Below are 24,406 nucleotides of genomic sequence, written 5' to 3'. Positions count from 1 at the left end.
TCCCTTGTGAATCCCTCCCCGTCCCTTTCCAGGCAGGCCCCACAGCTCCCACGGAAGGAGGAGGAGGAGAGAAGGGCGGGGAGAGAGGCCTGGCCCGCCTCAGGGGCCTCCGGAGCCCTTGCCCCCTCCGAGTGCCCCCTTCCCGGCCTCTGCCGCCTGAGCCCGCCTGGCGGAGGCCCTGTTCCCTCTGCCTCACGGAGCGGCCTCGGCCCAGCCCCACACTCACGAACATGCCAAACACGGGCAAGGAAGGAAGGAACGGCCGATTTTTACCTCAGAGGAGCGCGAGGGGAGAGGCGGCGCTCCCTCTGTCGCCATGGCAACGCCAGGGAAACCCGAAAGAAGGCCTCCCCTCCCTCCTCCCCTCGCGAAGCCCTCCAGACCTCTCTAGGAACAGCCGCGCCTGCCACTAGCCGGGCTTCCGCTGTGGGAAGCACTTCCTTCTTCCCGTCTAGGAATTGCCTCTCTGTCGTTTTAACCCATAAGAGGAAGGCATTGGGATGCTGACAGACAAGCGGAGTTAACCCTTGAGAGGCCAGGGGACCGGGGTGAGCGGGAAAGGCCGAGGTGAGGTGGCGGCGGAGAAGGAAAAGGGCTTTCAATGGCTTCGGTCACAGGGGAAAACGGGGGTTTGGCCGGCAGAGGGGAAGCGATCCAACCGGTGTTGTTGTCTGTTTTCCGGGCTGTCAGGCCATGTTCCAGAAGCATTCTCTCCTGGCGTTTCGCCTACATCTATGGCAGGCATTCTCAGAGGTTATGATCCAGCCGGTGTCCGAGGAGAAGAGAAACGGGGTGGAAGTGGGCCTCGTCACCGGGGAACAGTTAAGGATGTTTTTTTTAAAAACTTTTAATCTTTATCGAGGTTTTATTTATAAAGATAAAAATCGGCAGATTAAAGTAATAAAAGCATTAAAAGGTTTGGGGGGTCGGGGGTAGAAGGGGAAGTGAGGAAAGGGAGGAGTGAAAAGACAAAGTGTGGGAAGAGAAAAGAGAAGACGAAGTAATCAAAAAGATCAGAGAAGACAGACAGACCAAGCTCTGTTGGTTGTTGACTTCTAGAAATATCTTCTTTGCGGTTTTTTCCTTTTCCGTCTTCCAGATCTTCTTCACATCCTTTTTCTCCTTGACTCTGGTTTATTGAGTATTATTTTCTTCCTCATTTTCTTTATTGATTTGTTGAGTATTTATCCTATTTATTTTCTTATTTTCCTTTCCTTTGTGTTCAATTTGTTCATGTCTATATATATGTATATGCTTATATCACTGTCTTGTATTTTTTTGTTTTGTTTTAAGTATTTTATAACACTGCTCCAGTTGTTGGAGACTAGCCCAGAGGGGAAGTAAAGGAGAGAAATAAAAGGGAGAGCAATAAAACAAGCCTTTTATTATTATCCCAGCTGATCATAAGGCAAAACAGCCATAGGTACCCATTTTGTGGGTCCGTACCATGCAAATGGCCATCGCAACATGTACGTAGCAAACAAAGAATTTTATATCTTGGCTTATCTAAAATTGACCAATGGCTGAGGGTCTTCCTCACCTTCCACACCTACTTGGCACAAGTGTTACCAATGACCTAACTTGTTTACTCTGAGCTTTCTTCTCCCTTTGGAACTTCCGGGAGAAAGGCACCAGCTCACAGGAAGGGAGGGGCACAGGCCCTGTGTTGCACATACTACTTTGGTTCATACAAAGTGCTTATATTGTCTATATAAAGGCTATATGATATATGGAGAGGCAAAGCTATGTTAGGCAAAAGTTTACTGTTTTCTGGCTTATGGTCCCTACAGCCTGTCTCTTTCATTGGGTTTCCCTTACTTTTAGATAGTAAAAAAGTAAGTCTGTCCATATTTCTAATGTCTTGGACTTTTTTCAGCCACACATCTTCCTCCAGGATCTCCTTATTTTTCCATAACCTAGCATAACATATCATTGCGGCTGTTGTTAAAAGGAAGAGGAGCTTATCTTTATTTTTCTCAGTTTTTTGGATGATTCGAGTGGGCTGGAACAAACTTCTCCTATGGAAGAGACTGCTGAGACAGAAGAGAACCCAGCAGCACCTGAGGGAGAGGCTCCAACCAAAATGGCTGAAGGGGAGCCAGAGGAAGAAGTAGCTCAAGAGATGACGTTGGATGAATGGAAAAACCTCCAGGAACAAAGCCCACCAAAGCCTGAATTCAACATCTGAAAGCCTGAAACCACTGTTCCTTCCAAAGCAGTGGTGAGTCACAAGTCAAAACATAGAGATGATGTAAAGGACGACTTTGAGGATGATTCTCATTTTCCTGAAAAGCAGCAAATGACAGCACTTCTCAGCTAGACATTAACTTTGGGAGCCTGCCTCGTCCTGGGCATGGAGCTAGAGCGGCATGAGGCGTTGAGGATTCAGGATCCAGGTCAGAAGTGATGATGGGCATCTCTGCTCACTCTCTTTCTCTCTAATAAAAGTATAAATCTATGTATGTTTGGATGCATTTTCCAAGGTGGCTCCAACCTCCATCTATGGCAGGCATCCTCAGAGGTTGTGAGGTCGGTTGTAAACTAGGCAAGTGGGGTTTATATATCTGTGGGATGAAGTCCAGGGTGGAAGAAAGAACTCTTGTCTGTTTGAGGCAGGTGTGACTGTCAGGGAAGATCATGAGGGACCTTCTCAAAGGCCTTATTGAAACCAAGATAGGCTACAACAGCAATATTCCCTGCATCTGCCAATCTTGTAACTTTATCAAAAGATATAAGATTAGTCTGGCATGACTTGTTTTTGAGACATCCTTTTTGACTTTTAGTGATCACAGCATTCTTTTCTATGTGATGACCGACTGCATCCTTAATGAGCTGCTCCAGAATCTTTTCTGGTATTGATGTCAGGCTGACTGCATGGTAATTGTTTGGACCCCCCTTTTTCTCTCTTGAAGATAGGGACAATTGCCCTCCTCCAGTCTGCTTGGACTTCTCCCGCTCTCCAAGAATTCTCAGATTATTTCCAGTGGTTCTGACATGACTTGTGTTGGTTCCTTCAATACTCCTGGATGTAGTCTATCTGCCCCTGGAAACTTGAATTTGTTTAGAGTAGCCAGGTAGGCTATTTCTTGACCTATTTTGGGATGCATATCCCCTATTGCCTCGTCCGCCCCATACTGTCTCCTCTGCATTCTGCTTTCCTTCCACTCCATGTGGCCGACTCAATGGGACACAGAAGTTGGGTGGAGCTGTAGGTTTAGAGCCAAATTCCTGTCTGAGATAAATTTATGTCAAACTAAGGCCTCACTCTGTGTTATATAAGTTCAAGTCGTTTCCATATCGTGCCAAGTCCATCACAGGATTTTTAAGGCAATATTTGTTCAGAGTTGTTTGCCATGGCTGGCTTCCGAGGCTGAGAGTGTGGCTCATCCAAGGTCAACCAGTGGGTTTTGATGGCCAGCCAGAACCTTGGTCTGCAGAGTGATAGTTAAGCATTCAAGACTACACAAGACTGGCTTCATTCTCTAGGATCTCCTCTCAGTTGCTTTAACCCTTCAGAGAAAGACCCAGCGACCGAAGCCTGGCCTCTGCTCCTCAGGAAGCCTCTCTCCTTTGGGGATGTAAGACAATCCGTGAATGCAGACACTCCTATGATCTTGATTATAAAAGAATAGTCTCAACACTCATAATAGCCAATAATATAATATAATATGTACTGTCTATAATATATATCCTCAGAGGTTGTGAACCTCACAACCTCTGAGGATGCCTGCCATAGATGGGTGAAACATCAGGAGAGAATGCTTCTGGAACATGGCCTTACAGCCTGGAAAACTCACAGCAACCCAATAACTTAATCTCTTGCGGATCCCCTGGGATGGCATGGCATTCCTGCAGGGGCCACTGGGTGTCACGAAGACCTTCTTGAACCTCATGAATGCCTTTTAATCCGTGTTCAGTGCGACAGATTGCAAGAGGCACTTTCAGAGAAAGAAAGAGACACTCAGGGAGAGGGAGGACTCAGGCCGAGGGAGGGGGAACCTCCACCCAGCCTTCCCTCCATCAGCATCCTCTTCCTCGCCCACACTTGCCACCATCTGCATCCAGGCCATTCCTTCTTTCCAAGAATCAAGACATGGCTGCTCGCCTTCACTCTGCCTTTGCCATACTCCTCTATTGAATACTTTTATCGTGTTTATATTTCTTAGATTTTAATTGACACATTGTATGATTTTTAGTGTTTGCTGCTCTGAGTTTCCCTTGAGGGTGAAGAAGCGGGATATAAAAACTATTCCTGATATTCGCTGCTCCTCCTCCCTGACAAAAGGGCCTCAGGCTGTGAGGAACTGGGTGGGATTGAGCCAGAGGTTTACAGCCAGGACATTGAAGGGGTTGAATCCTCGAAGGATCAGAAAGTTGGAAGAAACCACATGGGCCGTCTAGGCCAACCCACTTCTGCCATGCAGGAAAAGCACAAAGCACTCCCGACAGATGGCTATCCAGCCTAGGTTTAAAGGCCTCCAGGGAAAGAGCTTTCACCACACTCCGAAGCAGAGAGTTTCACCGTTGAACGGCTTGTACGGTAAGGAAGTTCTTCCTCCTGTTCAGGTGGAATCTCCTTCCCATTTGAACCCATGGCTCCGAGTCCTAGTTTCCAGGACAGGAGAAAACAAGCCTGCTCCCTCTTCTTTATGACCTCATTACTAATATTTATACATGATGATCATGTCTCCTCTCAGCCTTCTCTTCTGCAGACTAAACATACTCCGCTCTTCAAGCCGCTCCTCACAGGGCATTGTCGTCAGACCATTTTAGTTGCCCTCTCCTGGACACTGTCCAGCTTGTTAATATATTTCTTTAATTGTGGCATCCGGAATGTTGTTGAACACGGTCACCTAGGACCCGCAAGCCAAAAGATATAAAATGCTTTCCTTTCCCTCCTCTGCGAGGTCTCTGAGACCCCATGATGGGCCAGCAGCAGCCAGGGCCCCTCCATGCTCTTCCTCCTCCTTCTAGATATTTTAATTGATAATCCATTGAGATGTGCCGATTCATGGCAGCGGACTTGCAGACTGAATCTTCAGCATTGGCTCTTACACCACAGACCCAGTCCCCCATTTTGATCAAATGTATCTTCTATTGTCTCCATTTCTATATACAGTAGAGTCTCACTTATCCAACATAAACGGGCTGGCAGAACGTTGGATAAGCAAATATGTTGGATAATAAGGAGAGATTAAGAAAAAGCCCATTAAACATCAAAATAGGTTATGATTTTACAAATTAAGCACCAAAACATCATGTTATACAACAAATTTGAAAGAAAAAGTAGTTCAATACGCAGTAATGCGATGTAGTAATTACTGTATTTACGAATTTAGCACCCAAATATCACAATGTATTGAAAACATTGACTACAAAAATGCGTTGGATAATCCAGAACGTTGGATAAGCGAGTGCTGGATAAGTGAGACTCTACTGTACTTTTACCCACCCCGCCCCCTGTCTTGTCTTGCATGTCTTCCTCTCTGCCTATACCTATATGCCTATCTATATTTGCACATATATGCACAAGCAGAATACTAACCAGAAAAAATGTTTCTTAACCCCTTCAATGTAATATAACTAATGTGATCTGCTTATACTGTACCCTTTCTACCCTATGTTCTAGTTTATGAAATGTATTAATTGAATATGATTTCTGCACAAAGCCAGGCAGTCATCACCCCTTACTCATCTTGCTGAGGAATTTCCTGACACATCTGGGATGGGCACGTCCTGAGACAAAGGTGACAATCAAGATCCATTATGTACACATGCTGGACAGCAGGCAGTTTCCTCTGCAAAATATGACAACTGCCGGTTGGTGCTCGCCAGCTGATCTCTTTCATTGAGCCAACCATGGAAAACAGGAACCCCAAGTGTACACACCTACCAGATCCCTTTGTCTGGCACCCAAGGCTTGATTGAAGAGCGTCATCACATTTTGTCTCAGGACACGTGATCCTCACCATTGCCAGGAAACTTCCTCCTCATGCAACATCAGGACAATTTAAACAATCAAAGACAGAAGAGACTCAGAATTCTCAACACGCCTTTTCTTCAGATCTTCAGAAACACCATGTGTCTTTGGAGGTTGAATACGCACATCTGTAATAGATTTTCTAGTATTTATATGTTATAGATCGGAAAAGAAAGCCTCACAGAAACCAGTATGCATGAATGGATGGAAAACAATGTATCTAACAGTTATGCTTTATTAGATACTAGCTTGGGGGCCCGGTGGTGCCCAGGTTATTTGAGAACGGAATTGTTTGCCTTTGTTCCAAGTTTAGTTTCGATCCAGTGTCAGTTGTCTTCAGTTGGAAAGGGAAAACTACAACTCCCATATGTAAGTCCATGGTCCACCCCCCTCCAAACAGCGCCAGGATGTAAAGTAGGTCATAGGGACGCGATGTGTCAAGTTTGATCTTGATCAGTCATTGGTGTGGGTTGCAGTGGTCTGAGGAAATGAGTGAAGGTACTGTAAATCCCATCTTTCCTGGTCAGTTGTTCCCTCAAACGGCAGGAGGACTTAAAGTTGGACACATTGCACTTGTGCGTCAACTTTGGTACAGTTTCATCATTCATGGGCATCACAGTGGCCTGTGGGAGGTGAATTGGATGAAGGTAGTGGAAATCCCATCATCCTTGGTGCATTCTCCTGCAAACCACACCAGGAGATAAATTGTGTCACATTGCACCTGTGTGTCAAGTATGGTACTATTTCATCTTTCATGGGTATCACAGTGGTCCATGGGAGGTGAATTGGGTGAAGGTACTGCAAATCCCATCATCCATAGCCCACCCTGCGCCAAACCAGACCAGGGCGTAAAGGGGGCCACATTGCACCTGTGTATCAAGTTTGGTACAGACTCGTCATTCATGGGAATAACAGTGGCCTGTGGGAAGTGAATTAGATGAAGGTACTGGAAATCCGATGGTCTTTGGTCCATCCTCTCCCAAACTGCTGCAACATATAAAGTGTGTCATTTGGGATATATATACCAGATTTGGTTCAGTTCTGTCATTTGTAGCAGTTGCTGTGGTCTGAAGAAGAGAGTGAAGGTACTGCATGTCCCATCTGTGTGCCAAGTTTGGTCCAGTTCCGTCACTGGTGGGCATCGCAGTGGCCTGTGGGAATCGTAGTGATTGAAAGTACTACATATCCCATCACCCATGGTCCATCATCCCGCAAACGGCACCAGGACATAAAGTGCATCATAGGGTAGGCTGTCTGGAATTGTGGGAGTTGGAGTCCAAAACACCTGGAGGGCCCAAGTTGGCCCATGCCTGGTTTAAAGGCTTTCATACAATCAAGTTAGAAGGGGTGTCCAAAGGCCATCTAGTCGAACCCCCTTCTGCCATCATTATTATCCATCATTAGTTGGATTCAGAATGCTGTGAATGTGTGAGTGAACTGTAATTCCTAGCATCCAACGTTTTTTTATTATCAGTATGCACAGTTGGCCATGTTGGGTCTATTTGGTCCAGATCCATTGTCAGTGGGTTCATGGGTCCTAGGGGTTATGTGTGTCAAGTTTGGTCCAGGTCCAGCCTTCCTGGTGGTCCCAGTGGTGTTTTTGATTACAAAAGTGTAGGCTGTTAAGTGTACCAAAGCTAATGACATTCTGAGGAGAGAGAGTAGGCCGAACGAAGCCTGCTGGTAGTAGTTTGTGCCTCAGCGGTCCAGTGGCCTGTGAAAGTGGCGGCCAATCAGAAAGCTGGCACATTCCGCCCAGCCAATCAGAAAGCTGGCCCATATTCCGCCAGGCCAATCAAAACGCTTGCACATACACCGCCCCGACCAATCAAAATGCTGCCACAAACATACATACAAACATTCACTTTTATTATATACTAGCTTGGGGGCCTGGCGGTGCCTGGGTTATTTGAGAACTGAATTGTTTGCCTTTGTTCCAAGTTTAGTCTCGATCCAGAGTCAGTTGTCTTCAGTTGGTACGGGTGAACTACAACTCCCATATGTAAGTCCATGGTCCATCCCCCTCCAAACAGCGCCAGGATGTAAAGATGGGGATGCGATGTGTCAAGTTTGATCTTGATCAGTCATTGGTGTAGGTTGCAGTGGCCTGTGGAAGGTGAATTAGATGAAGGTACTGCAAATCCGATGGTCCTTGGTCCATCCTTCCCCAAACTGCTGCAACATATAAAGTGCATCATGGGGTAGGCTGTCTTGAATTGTGAGAGTTGGAGTCCAAAACACCTGGAGGGCACAAGTTGGCCCGTGCCTGGTTTAAAGGCTTTCGTACAATCCTAGAGTTAGAAGGGGTGTCCAAAGGCCATCTAGTCGAACCCCCTTCTGCCATAGAGGAAGACACCATCCAAGCCCTCCTGACAGATGACCATCTAGTCATAAATATGATTGGGAGACAGATAGAGTCCTAGATTTGAAAGGGGTCTCTGAAGGTCATCCAGTCCAGCCCCGTCTACCACAAAGGAAGACACCATCCAAGCCCTCCCGACAGAAGGTCATTCCAACCATACATACGATTGAGACATTTATTTATTTATGTATTTATTTAATTCCAATATTTCTCCCTCGCCTTTCTGCAATGGACTCAAAGTGGCTTGCAAGGTCATTAAGCCACGTGCTAACATCCACCATATAAATAAAACATAAAAGTAATGTCAAGCAATAGTAGTATAAATAAGACATTGCTGGGTTCAGTGGGGGCAGGTGAACTACAGCTCCCATATGCAAGTCCATCATCCATGGGCCATCCCACTCCAATCAGTGCCCGGATGTATAGTAGGTCATGGGGACTGTATGTGTCAAGCCTGTTAGAGTCAGTAGGCCGAAGCCTGCTTTTGGTAGTTTTTTGCCTCAGTAAAAACTGAGGGGGGGGGGTAGTAAACCACCCTTAAAAAGGAAAGATTTAAAAGATAGTCATTATTTTCTCTTTAGTGTGCTGTGAATAGTACTGTGTCCCAATGAGCCAGGGAAAACCTGCCTTCTTTGGAACAATATTGAGGGGGGAAGATTGCGTCCTTTTTTTGGGGCCTAGCAGGGCCTAGCAGCCTGCAAAGGCTGAGACATGTCAGTAGAAGCGCTGAAGGGGGGTGAGGTGAGGGGGTAGAAGTTTTCATAAACATACCCGCAACCACTGTTGAAAAGGAAGCATTAAAACATAATTATTTTTCATCATTAGTTGGATTCAGAATGCTGTGAATGTGTGAGTGAACTGTAATTCCTAGCACGCAACGTTTTTTATTATCAGTATGCATAGTTGGCCTTGCTGGGTCTATTTGGTCCAGATCCGTTGTCAGTGGGTTCATGGGTCCTAGGGATTGTGTGTGTCAAGTTTGGTCCAGGCCCAGCCTTCCTGGTGGTCCCAGTGGTGTTTTTGATTACAAAAGTGTAGGCTGTTAAGTGTACCAAAGCTAATGACATTCTGAGGAGAGAGAGTAGGCCGAACGAAGCCTGCTGGCAGTAGTTTTTGCTTCAGAGGTCCCAGTGGCCTGTGAAAGTGGCGGCCAATCAGAAAGCTGGCCCATATTCCAGCGGGCCAATCAAAACGCTGTCACATATTCCGCCTGGCCAATCAAAACGCTGATACATACAAACATACAAACATTCACTTTTATTATATATATAGATATAGATTTTTTGAAAAGAAAATCCAGTCCCACATACATAGAATTACATGGTAGACAGAGCTGTTAATCATTAATCAAACCCAATCCCACACTTCTCACCTAACGACTCAATTAAATGTATTTTTAACCCTGAATATATATATGACAGGAAATATTTGCAGTAACCAGAATGCATGAATGGATGAAAAATCAGAAATATCTTTTCTTTAGCTCTCAAAATAATATCATAATACCTTATGGGGAGATCAACTCAAAGGTAGACAACCCTCAGGCTTGGAAGGAGGTCACCCATAGAAGGAGACGCAGGACCAGGCAGCCTCCGCAGAACTCCTCTGCTCAGCTGCATTTACACAACAGATTTGAAATTCTTACATCATTAACATACAATCAGGAAACACATCTTGTGGAGGACCACAGTTTCTTAGATACCACTCAGTGGACCACCCTGGATCAATGCGCAGGGGATAGTCCTGACGGGGACAGTGCATCACCACAGTCACACTTATGTAATCATGCAAATGCTCCATCCCCAATCATAGACCAGGAGCAACAGGAACATCCTTGGGAGAGTAATGGGCTCTCGGATGTATCTCAATGGATTGTCATTGATGAATGCACTGGGGATGTTGAGGAGGAGGACAACACTTTACACCTACATGATTCACTTCAACAGGAACACTCTTCAGGGGACATACACACTGTCTTGCACAAAAGGGACCCTGTCAATCCTCAAAGGAAACAGGTCTTGGTAGTAGGTGACTCCCTCCTTAGAGGAACGGAAGCCATCATTTCCAGACCGGATGGGATGGCTCGAGAAACATGCTGCCTCCCGGGGGCAAAAATACACCATATCACTCAGAGGCTCAGCAGGCTCCTAAAGCCCCATCACCCTCCCCACCTTATGTTGATTCATGTAGGTACCAATGACACCGCTAGGCATACTTTTCAAAAGATCACAAATGATTTTCGAGCTCTGGGAACAAAGCTAAAACTGTATAATGTACATGTGATCTTTTCATCCCTCCTCCCTGTTGTAGGACACGGCTCTACAAGGGCCGGAAAAATAGTACAGGTCAATAACTGGCTCAGAAAATGGTGTCAAGAGGAGCATTTTGGCTTCCTTGACCATGGTCTACTCTTCCAAGAGGATGGACTACTGGCAAGCGATGGGGTGCATCTCACACAAGTAGGAAAACATCTTTTTGCACACAGACTCACAAACCTCATCAGGCGCACTTTAAACTAGATCCACTGGGGGAGGGGAACAACAGCCTGGCGAACACTATATTACCCACGACCACAGGGAACCGCCGAAAGGCTAAACGGAGGGCAAGGACCAAGTACAGAGAGCACAATAATCCCAAATAAACAGTTCGAGGGGAGGTCACAGGGGCTTACATGTCTTTACACTAATGCTCAGAGCATGGGAAATAAGCAAGACGAACTCCAACTCCTAGCACAGCACCACACATACGATGTCATAGGCATCACTGAAACCTGGTGGGATGACTCCCATCACTGGAATTTAACCATTGAGGGCTATAACCTCTTTCACAGAAATAGAACAAAGGGGAGAGGAGGGGGAGTAGCTTTATATGTCAAAAACAGTTACGTTGCAGAAGAAATGCAAGACTGTAATCCGGGAAACCAGCTTGAAAGCATCTGGATAATAATCAAGGGAACCGGGACTCAAAAAGATCTTGTCGTGGGTGTCTACTACAGACCTCCGAGTCAGGATGAAGGACTTGATGAAGCCTTCTGTCAACAGCTGACCAAACAGGCACAAAGAAGAGATATAGTAGTCATGGGCGATTTCAATTATCCCGATATCTGCTGGAAAACAAACTCAGCCAAGAGTACAAAGTCCAACAAATTCCTCACTTGCCTTGCAGATAATTTTATGGTCCAGAAGGTAGAAGAGGCAACAAGGGGATCAGCAACTCTTGATCTAATCTTAACAAATGTGGAAGACCTGATCAATACAGTTGAAGTGGTTGGATCCTTAGGGGCAAGTGACCATGTGCTCCTGCAGTTTGCAGTACAAAGGAATGCTGAAACTAAGACAAGTCAAACACGCATTCTGGACTTTAAGAGAGCTGACTTCCAAAAAATGAAGGAATTACTGAGCGGCATTCCATGGATGCCGATATTAAAAAACAAGGGAGTTAAGGATGGATGGGAGTTTTTCAAAAGTGAAATACTCAAGGCGCAAATGCAAACAGTGCCAACAAAGAAGAAAAATAAGACAAGTGCAAAGAAGCCAGAATGGATGTCCAAAGAACTTCTAACTGAGCTAAAGCTCAAAAGTGACATGCACAAGAAGTGGAAAAGGGGAGAAATCACCAAAGAAGAATTCAAACGTATAGCCAACACCTATAAGGAAAAGGTTCGCAAGGCTAAAGCGCAAAATGAGCTCAGGCTTGCCAGGGACATAAAATACAACAAAAAAGGCTTTTTTGCTTACCTTGGTAGAAAAAGGAAGAAAAAGGAGGCGATAGGGCCATTGCAAGGAGAAGATGGGGTGATGGCGACAGGGGACAGGGAAAAGGCAGAACTACTTAATGCCTTCTTTGCCTCGGTCTTCTCAGAAAAAGAAAGCCATCTTCAACCTCAGCAACACGGAATGGACGAAGGATTGGGGGAAATCCAACCCCAAATAGGGAAACAAGTTGTCCAGGAACACTTGGCCTCTCTAAACGAATTCAAGTCCCCAGGGCCAGATCAGCTACACCCAAGAGTACTGAAGGAACTAGCGGAAGTTATTTCAGAACCACTGGCAATTATCTTCGAGAGTTCTTGGAGAACGGGAGAAGTCCCAGCAGATTGGAGGAGGGCGAATGTGGTCCCTATCTTCAAGAAGGGAAAAAAGAACGACCCAAACAATTACCGTCCGGTCAGCCTCACATCAATACCAGGCAAAATTCTGGAAAAGATCATTAAGGAAGTGGTCTGCGAACAATTAGAAACAAATGCGGTCATTGCTAATAGTCAACACGGATTTACCAAAAACAAGTCATGCCAGACTAATCTGATCTCTTTTTTCGATAGAGTTACGAGTTGGGTTGATACAGGGAATGCTGTGGATGTAGCGTACCTGGATTTCAGTAAGGCCTTCGACAAAGTCCCCCACGACCTTCTGGCAAACAAACTAGTAAAATGTGGGCTAGACAAAACTACGGTTAGGTGGATCTGTAATTGGCTAAGCGAACGAACCTAAAGGGTGCTCACCAATGCGTCGTCTTCATCATGGAAAGAAGTGACAAGTGGAGTGCCGCAGGGCTCCGTCCTGGGCCCGGTTCTGTTCAACATCTTTATTAACGACTTAGACGAAGGGTTAGAAGGCACGATCATCAAGTTTGCAGACGACACAAAACTGGGAGGGATAGCTAACACTCCAGAAGACAGGAGCAGAATTCAAAACGATCTTGACAGACTAGAGAGATGGGCCAAAACTAACAAAATGAAGTTCAACAGGGACAAATGCAAGATACTTCACTTCGGCAGAAAAAATGGAAATCAAAGATACAGAATGGGGGACGCCTGGCTTGACAGCAGTGTGTGCGAAAAAGACCTTGGAGTCCTCGTGGACAACAAGTTAAACATGAGCCAACAATGTGATGCGGCTGCTAAAAAAGCCAATGGGATTCTGGCCTGCATCAATAGGGGAATAGCGTCTAGATCCAGGGAAGTTATGCTCCCCCTCTATTCTGCCTTGGTCAGACCACACCTGGAATACTGTGTCCAATTTTGGGCACCACAGTTGAAGGGAGATGTTGACAAGCTGGAAAGCGTCCAGAGGAGGGCGACTAAAATGATTAAGGGTCTGGAGAACAAGCCCTATGAGGAGCGGCTTAAAGAGCTGGGCATGTTTAGCCTGCAGAAGAGAAGGCTGAGAGGAGACATGATAGCCATGTACAAATATGTGAAGGGAAGTCAAAGGGAGGAGGGAGCAAGCTTGTTTTCTGCTGCCCTGCAGACTAGGACACGGAACAATGGCTTCAAACTACAGGAAAGGAGATTCCACCTGAACATCAGGAAGAACTTCCTCACTGTGAGAGCTGTTCGACAGTGGAACTCTTTCCCCGGGGCCGTGGTGGAGACTCCTTCCTTGGAGGCTTTTAAGCAGAGGCTGGATGGCCATCTGTCGGGGGTGCTTTGAATGCGATTTCCTGCTTCTTAGCAGGGGGTGGGACTAGATGGCCCATGTGGTCTCTTCCAACTCTACTATTCTATGATTCTATGATTCTATCAATTATGCTTAATGAGATATTTCATCAAAGAAAATTGATCAGGTTATTATTGCCCCCTAAGGCCGCGGCTTTTTAACTCAGTGTTTGTATGACAAAGATTAATGCCTTTAACCGATTTTTACCTTGTGGGTTGGCAATTAAAAAAGGTTTGTATTTCAACTGTAGCTCTTTCCACACTGGATTTTTTTTTTCCACCGTGTGATTTCCTTGACTAAAGACATGCTTGTAACTGATGCTCTTTCAACACACGGAGCCTTTAAATGGGCTTTACTCCTGTGTGAGTTGCTTGATGACAAATAAGGTTTCTCTTTTGGCTGAAGCTCTTTTCACACTGCAAGCACTTAAATGGCTTCACTCCTATGTGAGTTGCCTGATGACTAATAAGGCTTCTCTTTTCACTGAAGCTCTTTTCACACTGCAAGCATTTAAATGGCTTCACTCCTGTGTGAGTTGCCTGATGACTAATAAGCTGTCCCTTTCGACTGAAGCTGTTTTCACACTGCAAGCATTTAAATGGCTTCACCCCTGTGTGAGTTGCCTGATGACTAATAAGGTTTCTCTTTTCACTGAAGCTGTTTCCACACTGCAAGCATTTAAATGGCTTCACCCCTGTGTGAGTTGCCTGATGACTAATAAGGCTTCTCTTATCAATGAAGCTCTTTCCACACTGCAAGCATTGAAATGGCTTCACTCCTGTGTGAGTTGCCTGATGACTAATAAGGCTTCTCTTATCACTGAAGCTCTTTTCACACTGCAAGCATTGAAATGGCTTCACTCCTGTGTGAGTTGCCTGATGACGAATAAGGACGTGCTTGTGACTAAAGCTCTTTTCACATTGCAAGCACTGAAATGACTTTACTCCTGTGTGAGTTGCTTGATGACTAATAAGGATTTTCTTTTGACTGAAGCTTTTTTCACACTGCAAGCATTTAAATGGCTTTTCTCCTGTGTGAATTGCCTGATGGTTAACAAGGCTTCCCTTTTGACTAAAGCACTTTTCACACTGTAAGCATTGAAATGGCTTTACTCCTGTGTGAGTTGCCTGGTGACAAATAAGGTGTCCCTTTCGACTGAAGCTCTTTTCACACTGCAAGCATTTAAATGGCTTTACTCCTGTGTGAGTTGCCTGATGACGAATAAGGTGTCCCTTTCGACTGAAGCTCTTTTCACACTGCAAGCATTTAAATGGCTTTACTCCTGTGTGAGTTGCCTGATGACGAATAAGGTGTCCCTTTCGACTGAAGCTCTTTTCACACTGCAAGCATTTAAATGGCTTTACTCCTGTGTGAGTTGCCTGATGACTAATAAGGTTTCTCTTTTCACTGAAGCTCTTTTCACACTGCATGCATTTAAATGGCTTTACTCCTGTGTGAGTTGCCTGATGACTAATAAGGTTTCTCTTTTCACTGAAGCTCTTTTCACACTGCATGCATTTAAATGGCTTTACTCCTGTGTGAGTTGCCTGATGACTAATAAGGTTTCTCTTTTCACTGAAGCTCTTTTCACACTGCATGCATTTAAATGGCTTTACTCCTGTGTGAGTTGCCTGATGACTAATAAGGTTTCTCTTTTCACTGAAGCTCTTTTCACACTGCATGCATTTAAATGGCTTTACTCCTGTGTGAGTTGCCTGATGACTAATAAGGTTTCTCTTTTCACTGAAGCTCTTTTCACACTGCATGCATTTAAATGGCTTTACTCCTGTGTGAGTTGCCTGATGACTAATAAGGTTTCTCTTTTCACTGAAGCTCTTTTCACACTGCATGCATTTAAATGGCTTCTCTCCTGTGTGAGTTCTCTGATGACTAATAAGGCTTCTCTTTTCACTGAAACTCTTTTCACACTGCATGCATTTAAATGGCTTTACTCCTGTGTGAGTTGCCTGATGGTAAATAAGGTGTCCTTTTCGACTGAAGCTCTTTTCACACTGCAAGCATTTAAATTGTTTTACTCCTGTGTGAATTGCCTGATGACTAATAAGGTTTCTTTTGTGAGTGAAGATCTTTTCACATTGCAAACATTTAAATGGCTTTACTCTTGTGTGAGTTGCCTGATGGCAAACATGGTGTGGTTTGTGACTGAAGCTCTTTCCACATTCTGAACCTTTAAATGGTCTCTCTCCTGTGTGAGTTGCTTGATGATGAACAAGGATTCCCTTCTGACTGAAGCTCTTTCCACACTCTGGGCATCTGAATGGTGTCTCTCCTGTGTGAGTTGCCTGATGGCCAAGAAGATGTGAGTTGCGACTGACGGTCTTCCCACGCCCTGAACATTTAAATGGTCTCTTTCTTGTGTGAGTTGACTCATGACAAACAAGGTCTGATTTCTGACTGAAGCTCTTTCCACACTCTCGGCATTTAAACAATCTCTCTCCTGTGTGAGTTTTTTGGTGACAAACAAGGTCTAATTTCTGACTGAAGCTCTTTTCACACTCTGGGCATCTGAATGATGTCTCTCTTGTGTGAGTTCTGTGATGAAAAACAAGGCCAAACTTGCTATAGAAATGTTTCCCACAGTCCAAACATTCAAATGGTGTATCCTCTATTTACATGGTTTGAGAAGAAGGGAAGTGTGACCATATGTAGAAAAGAAAAGCTTATATTAGATTAAAGTTAAAAAGTATACAAATTACAAAATGCATTCCGTTGAGATAGTCCTTTCCCACAGCCCTTTACAACATTAGCTGTTAAGAGATCTGCCCGATGCCACAAAGGTAATAATGATAATAATAATAATTATGAAAAGCGCATTAAATGTATATTTAAATGTATAATTATGTATATTCTTAATATATATTCTTAATTTTATTGTAAATTTTTAACCTTGATGGATTTTTAAATTTGATGAAAACCTTTTTTTGATGTGTATGTTTATATTGTAAGCCGCTCTGAGTCCCCTGATGGGTGAGAAGGGTAGGGTAGAAGTGATGTAATAAATAAAATAAATAATAATAATAAAACTTTATATCTAGACCGCCCTTTCTCCCCAGAGGGACTCAGGGTGGTTAACATACATATAAACGGCAAACATTCAATGCCACAATTTCATCACTAATATCAAAAATATAAAATGAAAATAACATACACATTATATTAAAAATTCCCCATTAGAAAAAAAAAATTTGAACATAACAGTCAGTAAAAACATTATTGCACAGAGTGAGCGCATACCTGGACCTATTTAAATGACCAAGTTGCTTAAAATGTTGAGTCTTTGATCTAGTTTCACTTAGACCATAGCTGCTATGGGGTGGCATTTATGTTAAGGTGGGTGAACTTACGGCATCAGGCAGCACAACAAACACCAGTATTCAGATTAGAAGACAGAATGAAGTTTCACTTTTAAAAAGGACTGAATGAAGATGCACAAAACTGGAGACTGACATTCTGTTTTGGCACGCGTTATATTATTGATTAAATGTTATTTCTCCCATTTTAACCCGTCTTTTTTTTTAAACCACCCCACTACTGCTGAATTAGTAGAGGCACAAGGCAAAATCTATTTTATATCACCTGCCTCACAAGTGTGGACTGGTATTTATTGTATTAATTTTTATGTATGGAAAAATCAATATATACACAAGTCAGAGTGTGAACTGGAAAGGCCCCAGAAATAGCTTGAGAGACTTGGGTCAAACCCTTCATGGACTAACATAAAATACTGGTTAGATTTAAAATAAAAGTCCAGGGGGTGTATGCATGCTGATTCACTTCTCTTCAATGCCTGGAGCTTTCGACCCCCGTCTCTCCTGGGGGCTGCACACAGCAGAAACGGGAGTGAACGTGACTGACTGTCTGATTTCTCACTACAGAGGTCGAGGGGCCAAACTGAGGCCATCCTACTTTGGACATAAATATGAGATATTGCACCTCCCTGGAAAAGACAACTATGTTCTGCAAAGTGGAAGGCATCAGGAAAAGAGAGGCTGAATTACAATGGGTTGATCCACTCAAGGAAACCTGCTTATGTGACAGACTGCATAGGTAACCTTGGTTGACGGCCTACAGAGGGACACAGACAGATGTGGAGAATGTGCCCCTATTGATTCCAATGAACATTTCAGCAGGTCTTAATACCATCAATGATGGTATCCTTCCTTTGTAGATGGGAATTGGAGACATTTAACAATGGCTCTGTTCCTTCTGGGAGAGGCAAACCCAGAAAGTGCTGATGGGTTTGCCTGTTCGATCCCTTGCCCATTGCCTGTGGGATCCCCGGGCATCTGTTTTGTCCCCTATGTAATTAACAGATATGGGAGAGCTCATCCAGAGTTTTGGAGTGTGGTGCCTCTATATGCAGATGACACCAAGCTCTACTCCTCCTTTCCAACTAAACCAATGTCTCTCACCCGTAATGGGCTGGAGGGGGCAAACTGGAACTTAATCCAGAACAGATAGAGGTGCTACAGGTCGGTCAGAAGGCAGATAAGGGAACAGGGATTCAGCCTGTGATGGATGGGGTTACATTACCACTGAAGACACGGTTCCGCAGTTTGGGGGATACTCCTTGGACTGGAAATGGAATTTGAAGTCCCAGGTTTCATACATGGCCAGGAGTGCCTTGCATATTGCACATTTGCGCACCTACTGCAGCTGTTCCTTGAGAAGCCAAACCTGCCTAATACGCTCTACCTAGGTCAGCCTTTGAAGATTTTAAAAACCTTTGGCTGGTCCAAAGAATTGCAGTCAAGACTGTTAACCAGGGCTGGTTACAGAGATCACATAAGTCATTATTGGGCTTTATATTGGGATACATTTGTATCAAGTTCAGAAATTCCAGCCTCTTTGGTTACAGGAACACCCAGGAGTGAACATATTACACATATCCTAATGTCACTCCACTAGCTACCAATTAGTTTCCAGGCAAAGTACAAAGTGTTGGTTTTGACCTGATTTGGGTCCAGGTTACCTACAGGAATGCCTTCTCCCTTACAATCAGCCCCAAACACTTAGGTCCTCTGGGGGCGTCTGCTCCAGCCTTCCAGAAGCCGACTTGAAACCGCCATCCAGAGGACCTTCTCATCGGCCACCCCAAGACTGTGGAACGACCTGCCAGTACAGCTCCGACAGCTAGATCAGCTGTTCAAATTTAAGACACAAGCGAAGACCTATCTCTTCCAAGTGCAAAGAAGCCAGACTTTTGTATTGTTTATATTAATATTTTAAAATATGTGTATTTTACGGAGTTTTTTAAAATGATGATTATGTGTTTTGACAATGCTGTAACCAACCTCAAGCTGTGAGGAGAGGTGGATAAAAAATAAAATTACTATTATTATTTGCTGCCACGGCTCCACTGGCTGCCCATCTGTTTCCAGACACGATTCAAATTGCTGGTTATGACCTATAAAGACCTAAATGGCTCAGATTCAGCCTGTTTGATTGATTGTATCTCCTTATACAAACCTACGTGGGCACTACAATCCTCAAGAGAAGCCCTTGTCTCACTCCCACCACCATCACAAGCATGGTTGGTGGATGGAAAATGACCACTGCCTAGAATTCATCAAATGTGGCAACTCCACCCAAGTGCCAATTGTCTTCTTGGGCTGGCCCCTATATGGATATAGAATGAGCTTGTTTTCTATGGCTTCGAAGGAAGAGATCTGAAACACTGGATAATGTTGAGAACTTGTAAACTGATTTGGTTAACTACAAGCATAATGGAGCCTTACCCAAAGATGACACAATCCCTAAATTCTCCTCCATGACGTCCTGGTGCAAGGCTTTTTGGCTTGGATCCAAGAGGGCCCACTCCTCCTCTGAGAAAGCCACAGACACATCTTCAAAAGTCACCTGAAGGCAAAAACGTATTATCTGCAAGGAGACAATGCCACCCAAGTTGGAAAAAAACAGGCCATTTCTGATTTACGTCTTTGAATCAGTTATTCAAAAAAAACCCCCCATCTTGGATTGAAGTTCATTTAGAGGCAGGGCAATAGTCAAGGGACAAGGAGACTCGTCTTCCCCTCCCCTCCAGGGATCCTGCTGCCTACCTGACCTGGTCCTATAGAATCTCTTCTTAGAAAAGAATCACGGAATGCCATGCTACTATCAATTGCCCATCTTTCACTGCCTGTAAAAGAACGGAAAGATATCAGGGAGGGTGAGATCGGTCCCTTTTCCAGGCTGCCCCACAGTTCCTTCCCTTGCAAGCCTGCCACTCTCTCTTTATCCCATGACCATTTTTAAAGTCACTCCTTGGATTTGGGTCCTAGGTCTTTAATGTGAACTATTTTGTTTGATGGGGTATTATGAAGTACTCCCAGGAAATGTATGGGGTTGGCTGTATCAGTTTCTGTATTTCTGCCAATTTAGCCAAGAGCACATTCACCACCATAAACAAAGCAAAGGAATCAAGTAACTTTGAAAGTGGCACAAATAAGTATTGTAGGGAAATGTCTCCTGTCAGCAGCATTCTTAAGCTCCCAGGCTCCCAGTTCAGGTCTACTCAAAAGGAGGCGAACAAGCAAGAAGGACCACCACCATCCCTTACCAACTGTCATATATGCTCCATTTCCAGTCTGGGCAACGCACATGGTGTCTGAAGGAGACTCCTCCACCTGACTGGTCTCATCTGCAAAAGGGTCCTGCACCTGAACAAGCAGCACAAATCACAAAGAAAGAGAAAGATTAGAAAAGGAGGGAGGGCTCTCTTTCTGCAACCTGTTCCAGACCGTTTGGGTTATGGTTGGGACCCAAAACTGGTTTTCTTCATTCTATAGAAGAATCTGTCTTTCCATAATTTTGGTTTGGGATTTCTGCCTTCCTTTGGGCACTGCACTCTGCTTCAGGACACAATCTGAAGGGAAAGGGCTACTGTTGAGATGAAAGAACTACTTTACATAATCCTGAAGTTGTAATTTGGGGCTACCCTAGAGAGGTTCTTGGGCTGAGTAATCTAAGTCTGTATATCTGTGCTTTCAGGTCCCTGTTGAGCTATGTCTACCTCTGAATAACATACAGTTTCTTAGGGAATGAATATTCAGAAATGGCTCTGAAATCCAGATGTTTCCTCTGAAATACACACCACTGGAATTCTCAATACATTCCTTTTACTCTTAAAAATTTACCATCCTATGACTTCAGATCATTACCCCTGGTTACAACCACCCTGGGGAATGGAAGTGACTGCCCCCTCTTCTCCGTGGGAGCCCTTGGGGGAGGCAAAGGGGGCAGTCGTGGCACTCCACGTCTCTTTTCCAGGATGAACACACCTGAGTCCTCCTTTCCTAATGCTTCTCTGAACTCGTTCCAACTTAAAGTTAGCTTTCCAAAATGGAATCCTTCAAAACAATTATTCTTGGTTCCTTGAAACAACAAGATGAACCTCTCTTTCTCTCTGTCTCTGTCTCTTACCTGGGGCTTCTCCCTCTTCCTCTCCTCTTCCTGACTCAGGAGGAATCCTTCAGCCAAAGCCACGGCCTGGGAACTGGTCTCTGCCCCACATTCCCTCACCCAGAGCTCCATCTCCACAGGAAGGACGGCCAGGAACTGATCCAGGAGCACCAGGTCCAGCATCTCTGCCTTAGAGTGTCGCTCTGGCTTCAGCCACAGGCGGCAGAGAGAGTGGAGGCGGCTGCAAACCTCCCGAGGCCCCAAGGCCTCCTCATAGCGGAAATGCCGGAAGTGCTGGCACCGAAGGTCTGAATGGAAGTGATTGTTCTCCTGGTCTTTCCCCCAAGGGTCCTCCCAGAATGTTCTATTGTTCTTTGCCTCAACAGCAGAAGGAAATACTTCTAACTGGGTGGCAGCTTGCTTTTGCCCTTCCATCTTGGTTCTGTGCTTCTAGGCTGCTGCCAAAATGGATAAAGATGTGTCCACCTCTTCCCTCAAATGACTGTCAAAGTATGAGACCTGGGAGAACTGGTGGAGCCTGCAAAGAAAAGGAGAGGAATGAGCTCACATAAATATCCTTGAGCAAGGACAACGTTTTGTCATGTCTGTTGAATTGCCGACTGCCTTCTGGATGTGGAGGGAAAAGATTCAGGGGGGATCCTCTCCTTCCCAAAGACCAAAACCATCACCCGGGCCTTGTCCATTACTTGGTACTTGGGGGGGGGGGGGGCTTGGGCTGTGGGTGGCCTTTCTTTCTTTCCTTCCTTCTTTCCTCCCTCCCTTCTAGAAACTCCTCCGACTCAGGCCCCAGCCATGGGCAAACCTCCCTCCCTCTTTCTCCCTCCTTCTCCTACTGTCTTACCTCCAGGTGTTTTTGACTTCACCTCCCACAATAACTTCCTTGAGCCAGAAGCCTGTTTGGAATCATAGAATAGTAGAGTTGGAAGAGACCTCATGGCCCATCCAGTCCAACCCCCTGCCAAGAAGCAGGAAATCACATTCAAAGCACCCCCGACAGATGGCCATCCAGCCTCTGTTTAAAAGCCTCCAAAGAAGGAGCCTCCACCACAGCCCGGGGAAGAGAGTTCCACTGCCGAAAAGCCCTCACTGTGAGGAAGTTCTTCCTAATGTTCAGGTGGAATCTCCTTTCCTGTAATTTGCAATTCTGCCGGAGAGATTGCGCAGCCTTACCGGGGGGGGGGGGGGGGGCTCTCGGGCCCAAGAAAGAGGCCTCAGGGCTGCCAAAGGCCTCGCCTGCACAACAGCGGGGAAGATCCCGAGGGAGGAAGGGAGGGGCCGAGCAGGGGCTTCTCTCCCGAGTCTCCCCTCCAGGCAGAACGCAGACCCTGCCGGACAAAGGCCTGGCGGCATCCCGGGTGGGTGGTGCGTGGAGGGAAGCGGGCAAGGGATCCCGAGGGAGAGGCAGGAGGTGGGCCGTGGCTCTGGCTGAAGGGGCCGGGAAAGCCCGTCTCTCCCTCGGGGCCAGGCCTGGGCACACTCACCGGCTGCGGGGCGAGAGGCTCCGGCCCTGAGGAGGGCGAGGCTGAGGGAGTCGGAGCCCCCAACACACCCACCGAGGGAGGGCCAGGCCTGGCCAAGATGGCGCCCGAGCCCAGGCTCCTCTCCTCCAAAAGGGACCTCGGGAGGAAGTGCGTCACGGCCTCCTCCCCTCTGAGCACTTCCTGCCTCTCTAGGAAGTGAGAACTCTGAGAACCTCTCGCTCTGCTTCCGCCGGGTCTCAAGGCGGTGGCTGCAGGGAAGGCGCCCCAAAGACTATGTTAAGGTTTATATTTTTAGGTGTTGATCATTGTATGAGTTTTAATGTTAGCTGCTTTGAGTTTCTCTTGAGAGTGAAGGTGTGAGATGTAAAAACTACAACAACTACTACTAATGATAATAATTACTCCTCCTACTTGAGAAATGGTGTCACAAGTTTTGAGGAATTTGGTGAAATTTAGCCATATGTTTATAGCCAAAGCATTCATTGAGTTAAATCCTCATAGAATCATAGAGCTGGAAGCGACCTCTTGGCCATCTAGTCCAAACCCCTGTCTTGCAGGAAAAGCACAAAGCACCCCTGGCAGATGGCCATCCAGCCTCTGTATATAAGCCTCCAAAGAAGGAACTTCCACCATACTCCGAGGCAGAGAGTTCCACCGTTGAACAGCTGATAGGGTCAGGAAGTTCTTCCTAAAGTCCAAGTGAAATCTCCTTTCCTGCTATTTTAACCAATTACTCTGAGCCCTAGTTTCCACTGTGGCACTGAGTCCTTGGTTACTTCCTCATTCCAAACGCTGGTGGACGATTTTTATGGTGTCACAAATTAAATTATCTTCCCCGCATAAGCGGTACCTAAATTCCTAGTTGATAGATACAACTATCTTTCGGTTGCTTAGGTCAACAACAAGAAGGGCTACTTTTTAATAGTCGGGGGCTCACTCTGACACAGGCTGGCTTGGAAGTCATGACCTCTTGGTCGTAATGATTTATTGCAACTGGCTACTAACCAGCTGCACCACAGCCTCACCCCTACTACAAAATCTTTCATGGTATTGATGGCGGGTGGAATGTAAGGTAATGGTTTGGATCCCCATTTTCCCTTCTTGAAGATAGGAACATTTGCCCTCCTCCAGTCTGCTGGGACTTCTCTCGTTCTCCAAGAATTCTCAAAAATTACACATAATGAGTCTGAAACAACATCTGCTAGTTCCTTCAATACTCTGGGGTGTAGTTCATCTGGCCCTGGAGGTTTGAATTTGTCTAGAGTAGCCAGGTAAACTACTTCCTTACATATTTTGGGTTGCATGTCCCCTTTTGCATCATCCGCCCCATACTGTCTCCTCTGCATTCTGCTTTCCACCCGCTTCTTTTTTCAATGGGCCACAGATGTTGGGGTGGAGCAGTAGGTTTAGAGCCAAATGACTCACTGAGATAAATCCACACCAATCTATGCCAATCAAAGGCGTTGAATAATTTTAAGTCATTTCCGTATCATGCCAACCCCATCACAGGATTTTTATGGCAATATTTGTTCAGAGGGGTTTGCCATGGCTGCCTTCCAAGGCTGAGAGTGTGTGGCTCATCCATGGTCAACCAGTGGGTTTTGATGGCCAGCCAGAACCTTGGTCTGCAGAGTCATAGTTAAGCGCTCAGATCCACTGCACAACACTGGCTTTATTCTACACAGAAGGAAATCTCCTGAAC

The 24,406-nt window shown here is 45.4% G+C and overlaps 1 protein-coding gene and 1 long non-coding RNA gene across 4 annotated transcripts; one reads left to right on the top strand and one right to left on the bottom strand.

Annotated features, from left to right (window-relative positions):
* Positions 1 to 379: 379 nt before the first annotated feature.
* LOC134296998 (uncharacterized) lies at positions 380 to 19,149 on the top strand. Its single transcript, XR_010003750.1, has 2 exons — positions 380 to 2,396; positions 17,677 to 19,149. It is a non-coding gene; the product is annotated as an uncharacterized LOC134296998 (long non-coding RNA).
* On the bottom strand, positions 9,585 to 22,873 carry LOC100556530 (zinc finger protein 845). Of its 3 annotated transcripts, none has more exons than XM_062973229.1 (6): positions 22,705 to 22,872; positions 21,224 to 21,740; positions 20,361 to 20,460; positions 19,861 to 19,940; positions 19,540 to 19,660; positions 9,585 to 16,406 (listed from the first exon to the last, which is right to left on the bottom strand). In XM_062973229.1, the coding sequence occupies exons 2-6, from the start codon at positions 21,635 to 21,637 to the stop codon at positions 14,122 to 14,124; spliced, it is 3,000 nt and encodes a 999-aa protein (XP_062829299.1). In that variant the 5' UTR covers positions 21,638 to 21,740; positions 22,705 to 22,872; the 3' UTR covers positions 9,585 to 14,121. The 3 variants fall into 3 exon arrangements, with proteins under 3 accessions (XP_062829299.1, XP_062829300.1, XP_062829301.1); XM_062973231.1 differs by having other exon boundaries at positions 16,126 to 16,333; positions 22,705 to 22,873; XM_062973230.1 differs by lacking the exons at positions 19,861 to 19,940; positions 22,705 to 22,872 and having other exon boundaries at positions 21,224 to 21,247.
* Between the last annotated feature and the right edge of the window lie 1,533 nt (positions 22,874 to 24,406).

The sequence above is a fragment of the Anolis carolinensis genome, chromosome 2 (assembly GCF_035594765.1).
Source record: "Anolis carolinensis isolate JA03-04 chromosome 2, rAnoCar3.1.pri, whole genome shotgun sequence".
NCBI lineage: Eukaryota > Metazoa > Chordata > Lepidosauria > Squamata > Dactyloidae > Anolis > Anolis carolinensis.
This window is presented reverse-complemented; position numbering and strand designations above follow the sequence as displayed.